Source organism: Pristiophorus japonicus, chromosome 3 (assembly GCF_044704955.1).
Source record: "Pristiophorus japonicus isolate sPriJap1 chromosome 3, sPriJap1.hap1, whole genome shotgun sequence".
Taxonomy (NCBI): Eukaryota; Metazoa; Chordata; class Chondrichthyes; family Pristiophoridae; genus Pristiophorus; species Pristiophorus japonicus.
Genome location: NC_091979.1, coordinates 43,276,824 through 43,301,572, shown reverse-complemented (window position 1 = coordinate 43,301,572; position 24,749 = coordinate 43,276,824). Strand labels below are relative to the sequence as shown.

The 24,749-nt window shown below is 47.2% G+C and overlaps 1 protein-coding gene across 1 annotated transcript in view; it reads right to left on the bottom strand.

Annotated features, from left to right (window-relative positions):
• Nucleotides 1-922: 922 nt before the first annotated feature.
• The window catches only part of LOC139257083 (protein mono-ADP-ribosyltransferase PARP14-like), a 187,617-nt gene continuing 163,790 nt past the window's right edge, over nt 923-24,749 (bottom strand). The window contains exons 25-26 of the mRNA XM_070874389.1: nt 23,678-23,852; nt 923-2,772 (exon numbers count right to left, since the gene is read on the bottom strand). Coding sequence (XP_070730490.1) covers nt 2,477-2,772; nt 23,678-23,852 — 471 coding nt within the window. The 3' untranslated portion in view covers nt 923-2,476. The remainder of the gene's footprint in view (nt 2,773-23,677; nt 23,853-24,749) is intronic.

The following is a 24,749-nucleotide window of genomic DNA, read 5'->3' as shown; positions in this document are numbered from 1 at the left end:
TCCTAGGTGGTGTGCTCTGGCGACGTATTTCTTCCGCCAGCAGCGCGACCTCAATTACGACACACAGCTCCTGTTTGTGAACTTGGGGGGTGTCAGGACCGCCCTCCGGGAGCTGCCTGTCTTTTACAAGGAACTCATCAGGGTCTGGAACAAAGTCTCCACCAAGCGCAGCTCTCCGCTGGCTGGAGTGGCGGCCGTCCTGCAGGAGCTGCTCGGGAATCCGTACCTCCACGACCGAGGTTTTATGTAGCGGTCGGAAGAGAGGGCTGTGGCTGGTGAGGTCACCAGAGTCAGGGACCTGGTTGATGGCGGAGGAGCGGGCTAGATGGCGCCAGGCACGCTGGCGCGGCGCCTAAATTCAGCCGACGTCCGCCGCGCGGCCAAAGCCATCGAGTTGCTTTCTATTTGCTTCAAAACACACGTGTATTTGTAAATTGGGCTAAGATTAGATAGCAAAGATGCTTTTAACTTTCTGAGTTATAGAACATAAAACAAAACTTGTAACAAATGTGCACACTCTTTTTTTCTCACGTCCTCTCTCTCTCTCTCATGTGCATGCACACACATAGCATTTCTGCTTAAATAAAGCACTCAATATAAACTTTATATGAATGAATCCTTTGGAATTTGATATTTGACTTTTCTTCAAATGCTTTTGAAAAATAACTGAGCAAAAACTGCAAGAAGCTGAAGGAAAATATTTTAATTGTTCAGCTGAATTAATGGTACCAATGTATCCCGGGAATTAAGTAATTTCATATGTTCAGATTGCACTGTCCAAATTCATTTAAGAATTGTGACCTTTGGACAAAAATATTATATGCCTCCAACTAAAAACTTCATCGCAGCATTAAAAGACACAAAAGATAATTCACTCAATACATTTATTACATGTTATGGTGAAATATGTTGTAATTTTTTTTTGTTTAAATTCTTTTGTCGGATACTTTCAATTTTCATGGATGAGAAAAATATAGCAATGAGAATTTATTAAAAAGCATTTTAAGTGATTTGTGGAGAAATGATACAAGAGTGCCACTTAGTGGCCCAGAGCCTGAAATTACATCATGAAAGGAGGCAATTGACATCGATAAATCGAATGGGAAATGTGGAGTTCGGAACTTGAAAAGACAGACGTTGACACAAAAGTGTGATCAAAAATGTGACAACAGGAGATAAGTTTTGTAAAGAGGAAATATGTGCAGATGTCAGATATTTACTAAGACACGGTGCGAGTTAGAATGTGGGCAGCAGAGGTTTGGATGAGCTTGAGTTTATGGAGGTTAGAAGATGGGAGGCTGGCCAGGACAGCATTGGAATACTCGAGTCTGGAGGTAAGCAAAGCATGGGTGAGGTTTTCAGCAACAGACGGGCTTATACAGTGTTGGAGACGGGCAATGGTTTGGAGGTAGAAGTAGGTGGTCTTTGTGATGGAGTGGATATGGGGTTGGCAGCCAAAATCAGGGTCCAATTGAATGCCGAGGTTGCAAACAGTCTGGTTCAGTCTGAGACAGTGACCAGGGAGGGGGATGCTGGGGAATAGAGGGGTCCAAGGATAGATCCTTGAGAGACTTCAGTGGTAATGGGATGGGAAGAGATGCATTGCAGGAGATTCCCTGGCTGTGACTGGATAGGTAAGTCACCTGTGGCCGCAGGTGAGGGCAGTCACACTTAGCTGTATAATGGAAGAAAAGATTGACAGGAATTCTGAGAGAAAAAATAGTTGAATTTTGGAGGGCTATGCCATGTACAAAATATCCAAGAATGAAAACTGCTGCTCTTTGGCTGACCCATTTTTCAGAGATATTAAACCGAGGCCCCACCTTCTCAGGTGGATGTAAAATATCTCATGTCAGTATTCAAAGAAGAGCAGGGGATTTAGCCCAGTGTCCTGGATAACAAAGGCATGGATGAGGTTTTCAGCAGCAGCTGAACTGAAGCAGGGGTGGAGTCAGACAATGTTACGGAGGTGGAAATAGGCAGTCTTAGTGATGGTGCGGATCTGTGTTCGGAAGCTCAATTCAGGGTCAAATATTATCACCAAGGTTACGAACGGTTTGATTCAGCCTCAGACAGTTGCCAGGGAGAGGGACGGAGTCAGTGGCTAGGGAACGGAGTGTGTGGCACCAAAGACAATGGCTTCCCAATATTTAGCGGAGGAAATTTCTGCTCATGGACAATTTAGAGACAGTGGAGAGGTCGAGAGAGGTGGTGGTGAGGTAGAGCTGGGTGTCATCAGCATACGTGTGGAAACTGATTCTGTTTTTCCGGATGATGTCGCTGAGCAGCAGCATGAAAATGAGAAATAGGAGGGGGCCAAGGATCGATCCTAGGGGGCCACCAGACGCAAAGGTGCGGGAACGGGAAGAGAAGATATTGCAGGTGATTCTCTGGCTACGAATGGATAGATAAGAGTGGAACCAGGCGAGTGTAGTCCCACCCAGCTGGACCACCAACTGGACAAGTTGCTTCTGACTCACGCTGTTTTAAAGGTGATTAAGTATTCTGGATATATCCCGTCATCGCAAAAAATAACAAAAATAGTAGGATGAGATAAGTTGTCCACTGCACAGTCGCAAAGGTCAGCTAAATCTGTCTGTGGATTTACTGCTGTTGGTTCCAGCATATCGTGTGTTCCTAGGCATTTCTTCCCAGTAATCACTTGTGCCTGATAGATGTATTTGCATCCATCAGAGTCAGGGTTGGAGTATTTTGTGTCACATGAATACGAGGCATTCAAGGCAAAGTATGTTCCTTTTCCGTAGGCAGTGGCTAAGAAGAATGAAAAGTAGATTATTAGATAATAGTTGAAGTCTTTGCTCAAATTGATAATCTGCTGCAATGCGCCACTACTAAAAACACGTGGAAATTCACAGGGACTATGAGAAATAGGAAACCCCAACTTCCAAAGTATCCAATTTAAGCCATTTTTATGCTGGTCCTGTTTTAGTTTGGATTCCAGGACATCAACACCCATGAGCCAGCTCCCAGTGTTAGTGAGACTCCCTTATCCCCTCAGCAGCTCTCGTACCCAGGTTTTCAGCAGTATGTGAGGCTGCTCCTGGGATAATGAAACTGGATTTAGCAGTGTGAGCAAGGTGGGAGGATGGCTGTTAATCGTCCTGAGTCTGAATTAAAATGGGGTCAGCTTTAAAGAGGCTGAAGTCACAAAGGGAAAGCACACAATGAATACACTGTAGTCACAGAAATGTAAACATATAAATAAACAGTGACTGTTGCCAATATGCAGGAAGCTGCGCAGAGCATTCTGCACATAAATGTTCACTTTCATAAAGCCAGTAGAAAAACCATCTGTTGCTGAAACCCTCATCCATGCCTTTGTTAGCACTGGAAGAGAAACGAAATTCCTGTTTACGCATGTAAATGGGCATTCCCACTGCCCTACCATTTAGTAAGTTACTTAATGAAAAAGGACTGCAATCCACCTTTCTTTTCTAAACAACTTCTTTAGTGTTAACCCGGGCTTAACAACTCTCCCACATTCAGTCAGCTGGACTGCTATGGGCACAGGGCATAGGGGGCAATGCCAGGATTCCAGAGATAGTGTAAGTCCGACCTTAAAGCTGCAGGCCCTATATTTTTAATCAGAGGCTTTTCACTCCTGCCAGAAATGCCAGGTAACATCTTTTCAGTAAGGTAAAACAAAAGAAAACACTAGGAAATCCCAGTTAGGTGAGTTAAGAGAGCACAGGAGAAAGAGCAAAAGGGAGACAGTAAAAGAAAAGGACAGAGAAAAGAGAATTGAATGGAAAGAAACATAAAATATATTGGTGGCAGTGGCTTCTCTGTAGGCAATGTGACAGATGCAGCCTATCACTTTTAGCACTGTTTGTTTTTGGCATGTCTGGAGGTGAATGCAAGTAGATACAGCCATAAAAAGGCCAATAACATTTTGAGCTTCATAAGTAGGAGGACAAAGTATCAGAATAAAGAAGTAACTATAAATTTGTACAAGGCATTGTTCCAGCCACGGTGCGAGTACTGTGTGCAGTTTTGGGCACTCAGTTATAGAAAGGGCAATGAAGACGTAGAGAATGTACATCATAGGCTCACCAGGATTGTGAAATGAAGATATGAGGATAGATGAGACACTGGGACAATTTGTACCAGAATAGAGGAAACTAGGAGGAGATATAGTGAAAGATTTTAAAATTATAAAAAGGTTTTGACACACTGAATAGGGAAAGGTTATTTCCATTGTTTGGTGAGTCTGTGATGAGGGGGCATCAATTTAAAATTATCACTAAGATAGTGCAGAGAGAACCTATGCTGTACATTTTTTTGCAGAGTTTTTAGAACATAGAATCCTTTGCCACAGAGTAGTCAGGAATCTTTAAAGAGAAGAGTAGATAAACATTTGAAGCTGAAAAAGGTACAAGGTCATAGGAAATGAGGAGGGCAGTGGAATTAGTTCTGGATTGCTCTTGCAAAGAGTTGACACTGGTATAATTGGCTGAGTGTGAAGTAAGCCAAAACAAACAGGGTATTGGGTTGTATTAATATAAAATACAATATTATATAAAATAATACAAAGGCTGCACTCATCATCATCATCATCATAGGCAGTCCCTCAAAATCGAGGAAAACTTGCTTCCACTCCAAAAATGCGTTCTTAGGTGACTGAATAGTCCAATACAGGAATTACAGTCTCTGTCACAGGTGGCTCAGACAGTTGTTGACGGAAAGGGTGGTTAGGACTAATTTGCCACACGCTGCTTCCGATGCCTGCGCTTGGTTTCTGCAACTCGAGGTGCTCAGCGCCCTCCTGGATACACTTCCTCCACCTAGGGCGGTCTTTGGCCAGGGACTCCCAGGTGCCAGTGGGGATGCTGCACTTTATCAAGGAGACTCTGAGGGTGTCCTTGAAACATTTCCTCTGCCCACCTTGGGCCCGCCTGCAATATAGGAGTTCCGAGTAGAGCGATTGCTTTGGGAGTCTTGTGTCAGGCATGCGAACAATGTGGCCCGCCCAGCAGAGCTGGTTGAGTGTGGTCAGTGCCTCGATGCTGGGGATGTTGGTCTGGTAAAGGACGCTAACATTGGTGCGTCTGTCCTCCCAGGGGATTTGCAGGATTTTGCAGAGACATCGTTGATGGTATTTCTCCAGCGATTTGAGATGTCTACTGTATATGGTCCACGCCTCTGAGCCATACAGGAGGGCGGGTATCACTACAGGTGGCAAATTTGAGGTCCTGATCTTCGAATACTCTTTTCCTCAGGCAGCCGAAGGCTGTGCTGGTGCACTGGAGGCGGTGCTGAATCTCGGCATCGATTTCTACCCTTGCCGATAATAGGCTCCCGAGATATGGAAAGTGATCCATGTTGTCCAGGGCCGCGCCGTGGATCTTGGGGGCAGTGTTGTGTTGCGGGGACAGGCTGGTGGAAGACCTTTGTCTTACGGATGTTTAGTGTAAGGCCCATGTACACCTCAGCGAAGATGTTGACTATGACTTGGCGTTCAGTCTCTGAATATGCACAGATGCATGCGTCGTCGTACTGTAGCTCGATGACAGAGGTTGGAATGGTCTTGGATCTGGCCTGGAGACGATGAAGGTTGAACAGGTTCTGTAGTTTAGTTTCACTCCAGCGGGGAGCTTGTTGAGTGTGAGGTGGAGCATTGCAGCAAGGAAGATTGAGAAGAGCATTGGCGCGATGACGCAGCCCTGCTTGACCCCTGTCCGGACTTGGAATCGGTCTGTAATGGATCCGTTGGTCAGGATCACTACTTGCATGTTGTTGTGGAGCAGGCGGAGGATGGTGGCGAACTTTTTGGGGAAGCCGAAACGGAGGAGGACGCTCCATAGTCCCTCACGGTTGACAGTGTCAAAGGCCTTTGTAAGGTCAAAGAAGGCCATGTACAAGGGTTGGTGCTGTTCCCTGCATTTTTCTTGCAGCTGTCACACTGTAAAAATCATGTCTGTTGTACCGCGAAGAGGACGAAATCCGCACCGTGACTCCGGAAGGAGCTCCTCAGGGAGAAGACAGTTCTCAGTGGTTGATAACAGGGACATCCCTCTGTAGTTGCTGCAGTCGGACTTGTCCTCTTTTTTAAAGATGGTCACGATTACTGCATCTCTGAGATCTCCTGGCATGTTCTCCTTCTAGATGAGAGATGAGGTCATGTATTCGTGCCAATAGTGCCTTTCTGCCATACTTTAGTGCCTCAGCGGGGATTCTGTCCGCTCCGTTGCCTTGTTGTTCTTAAGCTAGCGGATGGCCATTTCTACCTGGAGCAGGGTTGGTGTTTTGCTCAGATGGTGGCGGGTAGCATGCTGCGGGATGGCGTTGAGGACACTCGATTCAAAGGCAAAGTCTCGGTTAAGGAGCTCTTCGAAGTGCTCCTTCCAGCGGAGTCCGAACTGCCTCGGTGTCCTTGATGAGTGTCTCCCCGTTCTTGGCCAGCAGTGGGCTAGGGCCTTGGGCGTTTGGGCCGTAGGTGGCCTTGACTGCGGTGAAGAATCCTCGCACATCATGGCTGTTGGCCAGCTGCTGAATTTTCTGTGCTTTCTCCACCCACCATTTATTCTTTAGGTCATGGGTTTTTGGTTGGATCTCGACCTTAAGCCATCTGTAGAGCTGTTTTGCTGCTGCTGAGTTGGGTTGTTGTTTCAGGCTCAGAAATGCCCTGCGCTTGCGATTTATTAACTGTTGGATCTCCAGGTTATTCTCATCAAACCAGTCCTGGTGTTCCCTGGTTGAGTGACCGAGCATCTCTTCGCAGGCATTGGTTATGGAGGCCTGGAGGGCAGACCAAGCGCTGTGGGCATTCTGCATCTCGGGGTCATCAAGGGTCGCCAGGTTAGCAGTGCGGAGCTGACTGTATAGGGCTCTCTGAGCTGGGTCTTTGAGTGCCCTGGCATTGACTTTTTTGCAGCGCTGCTTCTGCTGCCGTCGCCACTTTGGGGCTATGTTGATGTTGATGATGGATCGGATTAGGCAGTGGTCCGTCCAGCAGTCGTCTGCTCCTGTCGTGGCATGGGTGACGCGCACATCCTTGCGATCCCTGGCTCGGATGATGACATAGTCAAGCAGATTCCAATGTTTGGAGCGAGTGTGTTGCCACGATGCCTTGGACTTGTCCCTCTGATGGAACAAGGTGTTGGTGATGACAAGGTCATGCTCTAGGCATTTTTTCAGGAGCAGGGTACCGCTGGAATTGGTTTTCCCTACCCCCTCTCTGCCAATCATGCCTCCCCAGAGGTCTGTGTCTTTGCCGACTCTGAAGTCACCGAGGAGGATCAGTTTGTCATCCTTAGGGACGCGGGATAGGGATTGTTCGAGGCTGGAGTAAAAACCCTCTTTGATCTCATCTGTTGCATCGAGTGTTGGTGACTGTGGCACATTGGTTGCGGGATAAGGTGAGTCAGAGGGTCATGAGACGTTAATCCCGCAGGGGGAGTCTCTGAGGCAGTCGACCAGCTCATTCTTGATAGCGAAACCGACTCCGTGGAGGAGGTGTTCTTCCTCTGGTTTACCTTTCCAGAAGAAGGTGTAACCTCCATCTCTTTCCTCGAGCTGGCCTTCCCTTGCCCACCGGATCTCGCTTAGGGTGGCGATGTCGACATCGAAGCACCTAAGTTCCCGAGATACTATGGTGGTGCGGCGTTCTGGCCTGTCGCTGTTGGAATTGTCCATGAGGGCCCTGATGTTCCAGGTCCTGAACTTCATATTGAAGGGTGGAAGATGCCTGTGCGTGAGTTCTTTGAACATGGGGTGGCCATTGCATACCAACTACCACAGCTGAGCAAGGTCTTGGTCCAGTGGCAAAGGGGTCCAAGACGACTGGAGACCAGGCTCTACTGTATAGGCCTAGTTGCCTACAGTGAGATGTGGGCCGTAAACTTGGCGCTGAGTAGCACCCTTCAGTGAGATGGTAGGTGATCCGAGGCTTGGCTGGGGGCAGGCATTGGGTCCATTTTGTGGGGTGGAGGTCAGGACATTCAGAGTGGAAGAAGGAAAGGTCAAGGTGTTCAGAATGGAAGGAGGAGAGGTTAGAATGGTCACAGACGTTGTATTCACCTCATGTTGGAGGAGTGAGCCCAGGACGTCATCGGTGGATGAAGGAAGGCCAGGGACGTCGTCAGAGGAAGGGAGGCCCCAAGGGAAGGTTCGCACTTGAGGTAGGCCCAAACCTGTTCTTGAATTTGGTTGAAAACTCAGCGTTGCCGAGGAAGGGAGGCCTCGGGTCATCAGTGGATGAAGGAAGGCCAGGGACGTCGCCAGAGGTGGGGGGGCCTGGACATTGTCGGTGGATGAAGAATGGCCAGGGACATCGCCAGAGGAGAGGAGGCCTGGATGTCGCTGGAGGAAGGGAGGCCTGGTTGTCAGGGGTCGCTTGGAGCAATTGAGTTGACCGCTGCAGGTTGGTCGGGAGCTCCCCGGACGTCGATGGTGTCTGCGAGGAGTAGCTGAGTCAGCCACAACTGGAGGGGAGCGAGATGTTGGCAGCAGGAAAGTCTGGTAGGTTGAATTTTCCGTAGGTTTTGCCGAACTATTGCTCATGCTCTGAAGTCCAATTCAGATCCCTAGAAAAGCAGAGTTTGAAAGGCGCGGCAAGGTTGCACGATGTGCCTATTGGCAGATTATTTGAGTTTGAGAGATTGGGAAGAACCAGGGTATGATTAAACTATGCAAGAGCAGGAATAGGCTAGATGTCAGGTGGTTCTTTTCCCAGAGAGTAGTGAGCCCCTGAATGCGTTGTCGGCTGGGGCAGTGTGTGCTGAATCTCTATTTCCCTTATTTGAATTCGGAGCATGCGCAATATTTCGGCAAAATTTAGCGCAGCATATTCGTTAACTCCGCCTGGATTAATGCCTCAAAATTGGTGCAACCGAATTTCCACCCCCCAATCAATTATTACACTTGCTTTACAATCAATTACTAATCTTGAAGTGCAGTCACTGTTGTTACCGAGGCAAATACGGCAGCCAATTTGTTCACAAGGTCTCACAACTTACAAATTAATCTGTTTTGAGTGGTGTGGGAAGGGGTGCGAGGTGGTGCAAGTGTCTAGACATGCTCCTCCTGACATCATTTCATGCTCATCATTTTCGTGAATTTGTAAACGTCTATGGTTCAAATATACAATTCAGCCAAGCAGCACAATTTGTGATTTTCTTACTTCTCAGTCAGATAGTTACATTCTGTCTTTCACATGGGACATTAAATCAAGGCCTTGTTTGCCTGATCTAGTGGTCTAGGTTGATGTAAAAGATCTCATGGCACATTTTAAAGAAGTACAGTGCGTTTACCTGGTATCCTGGGCAACATGCCTCTCTTAATCAACACCACTAAAAACAGATTAGTTAGTTGTTTATTTAATTTGCAGGTTGTGAGGCCTTGTGAACAAATTGGCTGCCGTATTTGCCGAGGTTATAACAGTGACTGCACTTCAAGCATAGTAATTGATTGCAAAGCAAGTGTAATAATTGATTGGGGGGTGGAATTCGGTCGCACCCATTTTGAGGCATTAATCCAGCCGGAACGGTAATTTTAGCGCCTTGAAAAAGTTTGTGCCACCCGCCGAGAAATTTGTTTGAATCGGACGAAGAGCTGAAGGGGGTGCTAAATCAGCCGTTACACACCTGACCTGGAGGGGAGCTAATGAAAATGCTGTGCTAAATTTTGCCGAACTATTGCGCATGCTCTGAAGTCCGATTCAGATCCCTAGAAAAGCAGAGTCTTAAAGATTAGTAAGCGCATGCGCAACTCCACCCCCTCACTGACCTGAGAGCAGGAAAATGGAGGAGCAGGGAGGAAGGCAGAAAGCACACCATTTCTCAGCCATGGCTCTTGAGGCTTTGATTTAGGCTGTAGAGAGGCACAACAATGAACTACATCCTAGAGGGACTTCAGGAGGCTGTGGAGAGAAGTGGCCCAGCACGTCTCTGCCATCAACATGGTGGCCAGGACAGTGACACAATGCCACAAAAAATTCAACAACCTCACTAGGATCGTCAGGGTGAGTACCCTTTACATTAACCTTACAATGCATTCATGAGAGCTGTCTTACACAATGTAAAGGCTTTACACTGCCCACCCCTTATTTGTGTGTACTCCTCATTGCTGGAGGCACCCTAAAAGCTCTGTATCACCTCACCAGACATGCCCCACTCATCCAAGCATCTCTCACCTTCTCGTTCACAACTCAGCCTGAGGATATCCACCTGTGATATATTCTTTATGACATTACTAACAAACACACTACAATATGGCTCCAACAGAAACTGTCATTTTGTCACATGACCCTTTTATTGTAGTTATATCAGTAGTTGCATTAGGTGGAGCAGTAGTCCACTAGGGGATCCCTATTACATTTCTCCCTCCTTAATGAAGAAGTAATCATCACAAAATAATCATCATACATAACTTGCATGGTATACACAAAATATATGGACTTATTTTGCCATATTTACAAATCAAACTTAACCACTGGTTTTCTGTTTCGAAGAGGATACCTTCACTCTCGAACAGAACTTTCCAAACTTGGTGTCGAACTTAGGCTGAGCTTGAGGAGAGTTTTTCTCCAAGGGCAACCCTTGATCTACATTTTGACTCACTACAACTTCAGATTGTTTGTCTGCCTGATTTGGACTCAGGCTTAAATTCTGACTTTCTCTTGGACTTGTTTCTAGTATATCTGATGTAGGATTTGCTACTAATACTCTTCTTGTAACAAAACTATCTAACTCATCAGGAATAATTGAATCATTCCAACTTTCAACTCCTTCCACATCTGTAGGTAAAATATGATCAATGTGAACAAACCTAACCTTTCCATGGTCAAACATAAGAACATAAGAAATAGGAGCAGGAGTAGGCAATACAGCCCCTCAAGGCTGCTCCACCATTTAATACGATCATGGCTGATCTGATTATGGAGTCAGGTCCACTTCCCTGCCTGTTCCCCGTAACCCCTTATTCACTTATCGGTTAAGAAACTGTCTATCTCTGTCTTAAATTTATTCAATGACCTAGCTTCCACAGTTCTCTGATGCACCGAATTCCACAAATTTACAACCCTCTGAGAGAAGAAATTCCTCCTCATCTCAGTTTTAAATGGGCAGCCCCTTATTTTAAGATTATGCTCCCTAGTTCTAGTCTCCTCTATCAGTGGAAATATCCTCTCTGCATCCACCTTGTCAAGCCCCTTCATAATCTTATACATTTTGATAAGATCACCTCTCATTCTTCTGAATTCCAATGAGTAGAGGTTCAACCTACTCAATCTTTCCTCATAAGTCAACCCTATCATCTCCGGAATCAACCTAGTGCCTCCAAAGCAAGTATATAATTTCTTAAATATGGAAACCAAAACTGTACGCAGTATTCCAGGTGTGGCCTCACCAATACCCTGTATAACTGTAGCAAGACTTCCCTGCTTTTATACTCCATCCGCTTTGCAATAAAGGCCAAGATTCCATTGGCCTTCCTGATCACTTGCTGTACCTGCATACTAATCTTTTGTGTTTCATGCACCAGGACCCCAGGTCCCGCTGTACTGCAGCACTTTGCAATTTTTCTCAATTTAAATAATAACTTGCTCTTTGATCTTTTTCTGCCAAAGTGCATAATCTCACACTTTCCAACATTATACTCCATCTGCCAAATCTTTGCCCACTTACTTATGTCCTTTTGCATTCTTGACCAAATATGTGCGAGAGCCACATGTTTTCACGATTCTTCCTGGTAACCACTTTAACTATTTATGGTGATGGTTCTTCACTCTCACTTTCTGATTCAATTTCACATATCTCTCTCTTACTCTACCTCTATCATGATTCTCTTTCTGTCTTAATTGTTTCTCTTCTACTGACTATGCCAGGTTTGGCTTGAACAACGAGTACCTGGTTCGTGGCTGTCATTTGAGAAACAACTCTGCTGGTGTCCTACCAGTAGTTGTATGAGGAGTTCATGATGAGGCCTTGGACAATGTGGACCATTTTCCATACCTTGGGAGCCAAATGTCAACAAGGGCAGATGTTGATGATGTGTGCCAGTGCAGCTTTTGTTCGCCTGAGGAAGAGGGTGTTTGAAGACCAGGACCTCAAATCTGGCACCAAGCTCATGGTCTACAGAGCAGTAGTGACACACGCCCTCCTATATGCTTCAGATACATGGACTATGTACAGCAGGCACCTCAAAGCACTGGAGAAGTACCACCAATACTGCCTCCGCAAGATCCTGCAAATCCAATGGCAGGATAGGCGCACCAACGTCAGTGTTTTCGCTCAGGCCAACATCCCCAGCATCAAAGCAGTGACCATGCTCAATCAGCTACGATGGATGGGCCACATTGTCCGCATGCCCGATACTAGACCCCCAAAACAAGCGCTCTACTCAGAGCTCCGACACGGCAAGTGATCCCCAAGTGGGCAGAGGAAATGCTTCAAGGACACCCTCAAAGCCTCCTTGAAAAAGTGTAATATCCCCACTAACACCTGGGAATCCCTGGCCCAAGACTACACAAAATGGAGGAGAAGCATCCGGGAAGGTGCCAAACACCTCGAGTCTTTAAGCAGCAGGTGGAAGCCAAGCGCAAACAGCGGAAGGAGTGTACGACAACTCAAGCACCCCACCTGTGACAGAGACGGTAGGTCCCACAATGGACTCATCAGTCACCTGAAAACTCATATTAGTGTGGAGGCAAGTCATCCTCGACTCCGAGGGACTGCCTAATAAGGTCGAGGAGTATTATGATAAGTAATTAGAAAATTTGACAACTTATGGTCCAACGACAACTGCTGTTTCTTTGGATTTGAACCCAACATTTGCTTAATGAGGGCACATTTTAAAATTTGTACTATGTGCTCTGCTGCACCATTTGAAGCAGGGTGGTATGGTGGACCTTTGGTATGTTTCACACCATCTCTGCTAATGAACTGTGCAAATTCTTCTGAACAAAATTGTGGCCCATAATCAGATACAGTATCTTCTGGGAGGCCATATGAAGAAAACAATCTTCGCAAATTGTCTAGTGTTTTACTTGTTATTTTACGCATCGGAAACAGCTCTACCCACTTCGAATGACTATCAATCACAATGAACAAGACTGTCCTTCGAGCTCAGCAAAATTTACATATAACCTGTCAGCATTGTGAATAAATCTTCTACATTTGGCAATGTATTGGGTAGATTACCCTCTAGAACCTGGTTTACAGTTACTTTATAATCACCACACAACCTTATCTTACCATCTGACTTAGGTACAACAACAATGGGTGTAGCCTAATTAATTAGATCAACCTTAGAGATAATGCTCTCAGTCTCTAGTCTTTTGAGTTCTTGCTCAACTTTTTCCTTGAGTGCGTATGGTATGGGACGTGGCTTGCAGTAAACTGGTCTTGCGTCCTTCTGCACTCTGACACTCACCTTGAGGCTTTGGATCGGACTGCCTGTTTCGCGGAACACCTTTGGATACTGGTTGATGATGTCATCTTTCGATGCAAATTTCGTTTCCATATGAAAAATCTCATTCCGATCCAGCTTCAGTGATCCCAACCAATTTCTACCGATCAAGGCAGTCTTGTATCCTGCCAGTACTATGAAAAAGGCAAGCTCTGAAAACTGATCCTTGTATTTCACTGGTGTGGTGATATGTCCTACAACAAGGATTTCCATTCCTGAGTATCCTCGCAGCTCTATCTTCGATTTCTCCAGTGGAAAATCACTCAACTTGTCAATATATATCGATTCCGGTACTACGCTCATGGATGCACCAGTGTAGATTTACCTGGATATCCTGGTTCCTGCAACATCTACTTGGATGACGATAACCTCGTGCTCCTATGACGCGTATCTCCAAAACCTCCTCGTCCTGTTGCTTCTCTTCAATGCTATGTAGTGTCTAGCGATTGAAAGTCTGTTTACTCTTCAGTCGGCAAGCCTTCGCAAGATGCACTGGTTTCTTACAGAAGAGACACTCTGCATTCACATATGGACAATTTTGAGCAATGTGTTGTCCCAGGCACCGATAGCAAAACTTCAATTCACTGTTAACTTGGCCAGTTGCTGAGGCCTTGGAGCCCAACTGCATTTTACTTTTAACCTGAAGGTTATTCACCTCGGTTGTCTGACGACTGAAATGGTGTGAAATTCTTGGGGGTATTGGTCGGCCATATCCATCGACATAGCTGTCTGACAAGCTAAATCAAAAGTCAAGTTAGGGGTTGTCAACAACTTTCTTCTGATTGTTACATTTTTCATCCCACAAACAAAGCGGTCACGCAATGCTCGGCCCCGAAAGTTACTGAAATGACAGTGAATGGATAGCTTTTTTAAAGCTACGGTGTAGTCACTGATACTCCCGTCATTTAACTGATCTCGTGTTCCAAAATGATAATTTTCAGCAATTTCCAGGGGCTCAGGACTGTAGTGCTGTGAATCTCCATCAGTGGCGTGACCATTGGCTTGACAGGAACAAGCACATTTTTCAGGGTTACATACACCTTGTGGCCTGCTTCAGTCAAGGAAATAGCCGTTTCCTTTCTAACACCACGTTTTTCATCATCGGGGACTTCGATAATACTATTTGCGGTGAAAAACATTTCTAGCTGCTCCACATACGCTCCGAAAGTCTCTCGGTCATGATGCAACTCACCCAAGCACCCTATTATTCCCATAGGCACGGCCATCTGTACTCTGGCAATGTCAACAAATGTACTTGAGATTTACCTTGGATTTTTAGCTGTTCTGTAAAACAAAGAACCTCTCAAAGTCTCTCTGTCAGTTGGCTGAATTATCCACCAACAAATATTTCAGCTAGAGAATCCAATGATCCCATCCTCGTCGACAATGTGATATTTTCTTTGCGACATCGCTAACAAACACACTCTACAAAATGGCTCCAACAGAAATGGTCATCATGTGACTCACATCACCCTTTTATTGTATTTACATCAGTAGTTGCATTACCACAGAAGTCCACTAGGTAGAGCAGTAGTCCACTAGGGGGAGCTCTATTACACCACCAACACCTTTTAACTCTCCATATACGGTCACATGCCTTCAGCTTCATACTTACTCACAGCTCTTGATCCCCAAATCCCACCTTTGACACATCTACTTAGCGTTGCCACGCAGGCTGACATGCAGAGATGTACAGTTCATGACCATTAATAGAGAGTCACTTACTGCAGACACATGCGGCACACGAGCAGCTACAGAGCCATTGACAATTTCTTGTTTTGGTCATTGAAGGCCAAACTCGCCCACAACAGATGAGATGAGGAGCAGACGGGAGGAGGGGAGCCAGACCTCTAGGACATCAACATAGTCGAGGAGCGAGTGTCCACCCTCATGAGCACACCAGTTGGGGTGGTGGCGGCCAGCAAGGTTGGGCCCCCGCTCAACAGAGACGATGAATGAGATGTCCATTTTCTGTGCGAACCCTGACACTTCAGCCCACATGCCTTACAAAATGTAGCTCCAAAATAACGATGCCCTCTTCTTCTTGCCTTCCTTCCCCCTCCCCAACTGCTACCCACACTTGTGTTGCTTTGTGTTTACAGGTGATGAGCCAGATGAGCCACAGCCTGCCCGTCAACCACCATCATCACACGATGGGGAAGATGAGGAGGATGTGGAGACATGTATGGCTATAGAGCAGGACCCGTCCTCAGTTATTGGGGTTTTTTGATCCTGATTCTCCTGGCTCCAGTACCCTGCAGCATCATGCAGCATGAGGGGAAGCTAGGGGGCCAGCACTCTGGAGGGTAAGTCGGCCCAGTAGTCCTGCAAAGTGAGGCAGATGAGGACCTGGATTGGGAGGCTATGTCCAGGTAGTTCATGCCGATGCACCGTGAGCTTATGGGTGCTTTGGGGAGGGTGCCACAGAGCGTGGATGCACTTTCTGTGAGTGCGGCAGACTGCCCATGCCTCTCAGCAATCCACTGAGTCTATCCTTGCTCGGCTAAACCGGGAAGCGGGCTCAACGAGCGACAGTGCGGTCACAGTGCTGATAGCACTGTGGTCATCAGTGGTACGCCCCGACACTCGATGCAACTGATGAGGCCAAAGAGGGTTTTACACCAACCTCGAAATATCCCTGTCCTGCGTCCCCACGGGCGACAAGCTGATCCTCCTCGGTGACTTCAACGCCAGGGTTGGTAAGGACACAGACCTTTGGGGGGGTGTGATTGGCAGAGAGGAGGTAGGGAAAGCCAACTCCAGTGGTACCTTACTCCTGACAAAATGTCTGGAGCACGAACTTGTCATCACCAAACCTTGTTCCGCCAGAGGGACAAACACTATCGTCCCAAGCACTGGCCGCTGCTCGATTATGTCATCATCCGAGCCAGGGATCACAAGGATGTGCGCACCACCCGCGCCATGACAGGAGCCGACTGTTGGACAGACCACCGCCTAATCCGATCCATCATCGACATCAACATAGCCCCAAAGCGGAGGGGGCAGCAGAAGCAGTGCTGCAAAAAAGTCAATGCCGGAACACTTAAGGACCCAGTTAAGAAAGCCCTATACTGCCAGTGCCTCACAGCTAACCTGGCGTGCCTTGACATAGATGACCTGGAAGAGGGGACAGAGTGTAGTGTAACAAAATTTGCAGATGACACAAAGATTAGTGGGAAAGCGGGTTGTGTAGAGGACACAGAAAGGCTGCAAAGAGATTTAGATAGGTTAAGCGAATGGGCTAAGGTTTGGCAGATGGAATACAATGTCGGAAAGTGTGAGGTCATCCACCTTGGGAAAAAAACAGTAAAAGGGAATATTATTTGAATGAGGAGAAATTACAACATGCTGCGATGCAGAGGGACCTGTGGGTCCTTGTGCATGAATCCCAAAAAGTTAGTTTGCAGGTGCAGCAGGTAATCAGGAAGGCGAATGGAATGTTGGCCTTCATTGCGAGAGGGATGGAGTACAAAAGCAGGGAGGTCCTTCTGCAACTGTATAGGGTATTGGTGAGGCCGCACCTGGAGTACTGCGTGCAGTTTTCTTTATCTTACTTAAGGAAGGATATACTAGCTTTGGAGGGGGTACAGAGACGATTCACGAGGCTGATTCCGGAGATAAGGTGTTTACCTTATGATGATAGATTGAGTAGACTGGGTCTTTACTCGTTGGAGTTCAGAAGGATGAGGAGAGATCTTATAGAAACATTTAAAATACTGAAAGGGATAGACAAGATAGAGGCAGAGAGGTTGTTTCCACTGGTCGGGGAGACTAGAACTAGGGGGCACAACCTCAAAATACGGGGGAGCCAATTTAAAACCGAGTTGAGAAGGAATTTCTTCTCCCAGAGGGTTGTGAATCTGTGGAATTCTCTGCCCAAGGAAGCAGTTGAGGCTAGCTCATTGAATGTATTCAAGTCACAGATTGATAGATTTTTAACCAATAAAGGAATTAAGGGTTATGGGGAGCGGGCGGGTAAGTGGAGCTGAGTCCACGGCCCGATCAGCCATGATCTTGTTGAATGGCGGAGCATGCCCGAGGGTCTAGATGGCCTACTCCTGTTCATAATTCTTATGTTCTTATGTTCTTATGTACGACCCCGAGACGCAGAATGCCAATAGCGCTTGGTCTGCCCTCCAGGCCTCCATAACCAGTGCCTGCAAAGAAACACTCGGTTACTCAACCAGGAAACACCAGGACTGGTTTGATGAGAATGATCAGGAGATCCAAGAGCTAATAGATCGCAAGCACGGGACATTTCTGAGTCTTAAACTGCAACCCAACGGGAGCAGCAAAGCAGCATTACAGACGGCGCAAGGCTGAGGTCCAACAAAAAACCCAGTACCTAAAGAACAGGTGGTGGATGGAGAAAACACAGGAGATACAGCAGCTGACCGACAACCATGATGTGCGAGGATTCTTCATCGCAGTCAAAGCCACCTACGGGCCAAACACCCAAGACCCACCCTACTGCTGGCCAAGAATGGGGAAACACTCATCGAGGACACCGAGGCAGTCAGGGCCCACTAGAAGGAGCACTTCGAAGATCTCCTCAATCGAGACTCTGCCTTTGACTCAAGTGTTCTCAACTCCATCCCACAGCATGCTACCCCCCACCACCTCAGTGAAACCCCAACACTGCACGAGGTAGAAAAAGCCATAAGATAGCTGAAAAACAACAAGGCCACGGGTGCGGACGAAATCCCTGCTGAGGCATTGAAGTATGGCATAGAGGCACTGCTGGCGTGAATACACGACCTCATCTCTATCATCTGGAGGGAGGAGAGCATGCTGGGAGATCTCAGAGATACAGTAACCGTGACCATCTTTAAAAAAGGGGACAAGTCTGACTGTGGCAATTACAGAGGAATCTCCCTGCTATCAGACACTGGGAAAGTCGTCGCTAGAGTTCTCCTCAACCACCTTATTCCCGTGGCCGAGGAGCTCCTCCCGGAGTCACAGTGCGGATTTCGTCCCCTACAGGGCACAACAGATATGATTTTCGCAGCACGACAGCTACAGGAAAAATGCAGGGAGCAGCACCAGCCCTTATACATGGCCTTCTTCGACCTTACAAAGGCCTTTGACTCTGTCAACTGCGAGGGTCTATGGAGCGTCCTCCTCCGTTTCGGATGCCCCCAAAAATTCGTCAACATCCTACACCTCCTCCACGATGACATGCAGGCCGTGATCCTTACCAACGGATCCATCACAGACCCAAACTACGTCCGGACCACGGTCAAACAGGGCTGCATCATCACCCCAACCCTCTTAATCTTTCTCGCCGCCATGCTCCACCTCACAGTCAACAGGCTCCCCGCTGGAGTGGAACTGAACTACAGAACCAGTGGGAACCTGTTCAACCTGAGCCTTCTCCAGGCCAGATCCAAGACCAACCCAACCTCTGTCATCGAGCTACAGTAGGCGGATGAAGCCTGCGTCTGCGCACATACAGAGGCTGCACTCCAGGACATAGTCGACGTATTTACTGAGATGTACGAAAACATGGGTCTTACGCTAAACATCCGTAAGACAAAGGTTCTCCACCAGCCTGTCCTCATCGCACAGCACTGCCTCCCAGTCATCAAGTTCCATGACATGGCCCTGGACACCATGGACCACTTCCCATATCTCGGGAGCCTCCTATCAACAAAAGCAGGCATTGACGACGAGATCCAACACCACCTCCATTGCATCAGTGCGAGGAAAAGAGTGTTTGAAGACCAGGCCCTCAAAACTGCCACCAAGCTCATGGTCTACAGGGCTGTAGTAATACCTGCCCTCCTGTATGGCTCAGAGATATGGACCATGTACAGTAGACACCTCAAGTTGCTGGAGAAATATCATCAACGATGTCTCCGCAAGATTCTACAAATCCCCTGGGAGGACAAGAGCACCAACATCAGCATCCTCATCCAGGCTAACATCCCCAACATTGAAGCACTGACCACACTCGATCAGCTCCGCTGGGCAGGCCACATAGTCCGCATGCCAGACACGAGACTCCCAAAGCAAGTGCTCTACTCGGAGCTCCTTCACGGCAAACGAGCCAAAGGTGGGCAGCGGAAATGCTACAAGGACACCCTCAAAACTTCCCTGATAAAGTGCGACATCCCCAATGACACCTGGGAGCCCCTGGCCCAAGACCACCCTAAGTGGAGGAAGTGCATCCGAGAGGGCGCTGAGCACCTAGAGTCTCAACGCCGAGAGCATGCAGAAATCAAGCGCAGACAGCGGAAAGAGCGTGCAGCAAACCAGTCCCACCCATCCCTTCCTTCAACGACTATCTGTCCCACCTGTGACAGAGTCTGTGGCTCTCGTATTGGACTGTTCAGCCACCAACGAACTCACTTCAGGAGTGGAAGCAAGTCTTCCTCGATTTACGAGGGACCGCCTATGATGATGATGATGGTAGCAGCCATGACATCACAGGCTAAAGCCACGCAAGTTCTTCGTGACATCATGCAGACACTAGTTGCTGACATGCACTGCTAGACTGCAGGGTTTCAAGCGCATGCTGTGCTTATGCAGTCTCAGAGTGATGCCATGCAAGCAGTGTCCGCTGCTATCGTCTCGGTCAACCCCACAGTCGGACAGGGAACAGACGGTGCCGTAGCCGGTCTGTGGTTGCACATATTGCTTCTGATGTTCTGGTTGTGTGCCGGAGGAGTGGCAGTATGCCGCTGGAAATGGAAGGCGCTGTCCTTCCTCACGATGACAAGATTCCGGCTCCCGCCACTGCTAGTCCGCCTCTGCACCCACCACGGCCTGTACCCCAGGTATCAGACACTGCTGCCACCCATCCTGAGGCAGTGCAGTCAGCAGTCGGGCATTACATGCCCATAGCTGGTCCACGGCATCATCGCAGGCCGTCTATCCTGACTCCCTCAGACACAGAACAGCCCTCAAGCGGACTTGCTGCAGGCACTTAGACCACATTGAGGAGGAGCAGTAGGCGTGGGAGCAGGGTGAGGCAGAGGGGTATGACATGCCAGCACAAGACGTACTGAGGAAATGTATCCTCATGGGACCTCTGCACGTATGTTCTGCAGTATAATGATCTTTTGTGTTCCTTGAAGGAGAGAGTGCTCCATTTTGTTTTATTTGAGGATCTGTCACCTCTACATATGTTCTGCAGTATAATGATCTTTTGTGTTCAGTGTAGGGACGGTGCTCCATTTTGTTTTATTTGAGGGTCTGTCACCTCTGTACATATGTTCTGTAGTACAATGATTTTTTTGTGTTCTTTGAAGGGGCGGGTGCTCCATTTTGTTTTATTTGCTGGTGTGGTTTTTTTTTGAGTTATTTGAGGGATGTTAAAAAATAAAATTTGACTTTAACTGTCTTCTTCAGCCTCTGGTGTATGACTGTGGACTTGTGATGGAGATGTGGCATTATCGTGGCACAATGCACGGTCATTATTAAATGCATACCTCAGCTTCCTCTATTTAAGCAAACCAATGACTTATGAGTCGCTGCCAAATAGCCCTTGTGCTGCCAACATTAGCACGCTGCCTCCTCCGTGGCTACTGGTGGTTTTCGTCGTCTTGCTGCACATTTAGTGTGTCACCAGGCTCCTGTTCCTCTTCCTCCTCCTTCTCCTCCGCCTCCTTCTCCTCCTCCTGAGGTGGGCCTGCGATCCCCACTGGCAAGGCCTGGGCCATCATGATGGCCAAGTTGTGCAGCATGCGGCACACCACAATGAATAGTTAGACCTGGTGAGGGGAATATTGAAGGCTACCTCCAGATTGGTCCAGGCATCGGAATCGCTGCTTCAGCAGCCCTACTGTCTGCTCTATGATGATGCAAGTGGTGACATGGTTCTCATTGTAGTGTTCCTCCGGCTCTGTGATGGGGTTGCAGAGCAGGTCATTAGCCAGGTAGCCAGGCCGCATCCCTTGTCCCCGAGCAGCCTGCCTCGATCTTCCCGTGGTGGCTGAAACAGTCATAGCACAGTGCTCTCCCGGAGGACATACGCATCATGTGTGCTTCCAGGATCGTGAGCACAGACTGCGAGGATGTGCTGCGCGTGGTCGCACACCAGTTGCACATTTAGGGAGTGGTATCCCTTTCTGTTTCTGAAGATCTCTGCATTCTGGAATGGTGCTCACAAGACCACGTGCATGCAGTCAATTGCTCCTTGCACCCTCATTGGAGTTGGAGTTCAGAAGGATGAGGGGTGATCTTATAGAAACATTTAAAATAATGAAAGGAATAGACAAGATAGAGGCAGAGAGGTTGTTTCCACTGGTAGGGGAGACTAGAACTAGGGGGCACAGCCTCAAAATACGGGGGAGCCAATTTAAAACCGAGTTGAGAAGGAATTTCTTCTCCCAGAGGGTTGTGAATCTGTGGAATTCTCTGCCCAAGGAAGCAGTTGAGGCTAGCTCATTGAATGTATTCAAATCACAGATAGATAGATTTTTAACCAATAAGGGAATTAAAGGTTACGGGGAGCGGGCGGGTAAGTGGAGCTGAGTCCACGGCCAGATCAGCCATGATCTTGTTGAATGGCGGAGCAGGCTCGAGGGGCTAGATGGCCTACTCCTGTCCCTAATTCTTATGTTCTTATGTTATGTTCTCAGGAAGCCCGCTAATCTGGCAAACCCACATGCGCGATCATACTGTTTCTCCCTGGTCATCGGGAAGATAATGAAGTCCATTCTACGTGTATAGAGTGCCTGCGTGATGTTGCGAATGCATCAATGTGCTGTGAAATGTGAGATGCCACATATGTCCCCTGATGCAGCCTGGAAGGAGCTGGAAGCGTAGAAGGTGAGTGCCACCGTGACCTTCACTGCAACGGGCAGTGTAGTCCTGGTGCCGATGTGAGGCTGCAGGAGATGGCATATCTCTGTAACTACCTCTTTTCGTAAGTGCAGCCTTCTGACACACTGCTCCTCGGACAGGTCCAGGTATGAGCGTTGGCGCCAGTAAAGCCATTGGGGGGATAAGGCCTCCTGCCCCGATGTCTAGGGGCATTCCTCCTTTGGCCGCTGAGATGGCCAACAGAGCTTCTCTCTTGATGCTGCCTTGCTAGAGCATGTAGATTGCTACATTGACGGCAAAAGTTCTAAAATAACTTTTTCTCAAGTTGAACTGTTATGTCTGCCTGCCACTGCAAACTTGGAAGCTCGTGCACGTGTTCTGTGTAAATGTTGCACTGACTGTGACCTCCGAGGGAAACCCTTCCTCATCCCTTTAAGTAGCCACCAGTTAACGACTTTGGAAGCCTGTACTGACTGCTTTTTCAGATCTGATTAGTGGCTCATGATTTAGCGAGTAGGGCGTAACCGTGGGCATTGCATCAGGACTGATGTCATGATCGGACTTATAGCCTGGCGCTAGCGTTTTGCACCCCTGGTAAACCTCAGCTTAATCTTCTGTCGGGGCACTAAAAGCTGTACGCCCAGTCAGTAAGCTATTGAGCTAGCATTAGCGCCCCTTCTGGCTCCGAACTGAGGCGCTAGACAACCGAATTTCCACCCCTGGATGTTTAGAGAGAATGATTAAGCAATATATCAATGCAAGTCTTGAGAACCATAGAGATTTACAGCACAGGAAGCCATTGAGCCTATCATGTCTGTGGCACCTCTCTGCTAGAGCAATCCAAAACTAATCCCACTGCCTAACTCTTTCCTCATAGCCCTGTATCTTCCTCTACTTCAAAGAATTACCCAATTTTACCATAAAAGATGCAACAGGCTTTGCCTCAATCACTCCCTGTTGCAAAGCATACCACGCTGCAACAATTCTCTATGTAAAGAAGTTCTTCCCAGCTGACTGCCAACCAGAGTTATTCACCCTATCAAAACCTTTCAGAATTTAACAAATCTCTATTGAATTTCCTCAGCTTTATCTGCAACAGTGGAAATAATTCCAGTATCTCAAGTTTCCCCTCATATCTACAGTTTCCAATCCCTGGCATCATCCTGTTGAAGTTACACTCTGGGCTATCTCCAATGCTGACATGTCTGCCTGTACATCATAATCCTATGCCATCTGGCATTAGCCACTTACAGCTAACCATGCGTAGTTTTTTATGCTATTTTTTCCATTGCATTGGCATCAGAATTTGTCATCTTAAGAATTCATAACAAGTACTCAGATCAGGCAGCTGCTAGGTTCTTTTGAAAATGTAAGTGCCCCTCAAACACTGTTCACTGGATTTCTATGTCGGACTATTTTCGGCCTGAATTGTCCAGCAGTATTTTGGTCCTTTTATTCTCGTCTTTTCTCAGGTTCTTACCATTTCTCCCGCAAAAATTTCTGTTGAAGCCAGTTTTGTTCACTTTTTGGGAAATTTCCTTTGTAGTCCCATGATAAAGGATCTGCTCGATATTTAGCCCAGGATTCTTTCTTTGTACTGTTTCTTTCTTGACGGAATAACTTTGCCAAAGCTTGCGATTCTGGATCCTTTCGACCTAGATGAGACATTTACACAATGTTTGATTTTGAAGTAAAAATAAATAGATTAACAGTTGCAACGAACATTATTCAGTTATTTTGGTAAAATACATTCTGTATGGTATTACTGAGTCATTAGAACATAAGAAATAGGAGCACAAGTAGGACATATGGGACCTCGAGCCTGTTCCGCCATTCAATAAGACCATGGTTGATCATCAACCTCAACTCCACTTCCCACCCGATCTCCATATTCCTTGACTCCCCTAGAGTCCAAAAATCTACCTATCTCATCCTTGAATATACTCAAATACTCAGCAACCACATCCCTCTGGAGTAGAGAGTTCCAAAGATTCACAACCCACTGAGTGAAGAGATTCCTCCTCATCTCAATCTTAAAGAAACAGTAGCAGGACATTTGGATAAGCAAAATTCGGTCAGGCAGAGTCAGCGTGGATTTATGAAGGGGAAGACATGTTTGACAAATTTGCTGGAGTTCTTTGAGGATGTAACGAGCAGCGTGGATAAAGGGAATTTTTGGACTTCCAGAAGGCATTTGACAAGGTGCCACATAAAAGGTTACTGCACAAGATAAAAGTTCATGGGGTTGTGGGTAATATATTAGCATGGATAGAGGATTGGCTAACTAATAGAGAACAGAGAGTCAGGATAAATGGTTCATTCTCTGGTTGGCAACCAGTAACTAGTGGGGTGCCACAGAGATCAGTGCTGGGGCCCCAACTATTTACAATTTTTATTAACGACTTGGAAGAAGGGACTGAGTGTAACGTAGCCAAGTTTGCTGACGATACAAAGATGGGAGGAAAAGCAATGTGTGAGGAGGACACAAAAAATCTGCAAAAGGACATAGACAGACTAAGTGAGTGGGCAAAAATGTGGCAGATGGAGTATAA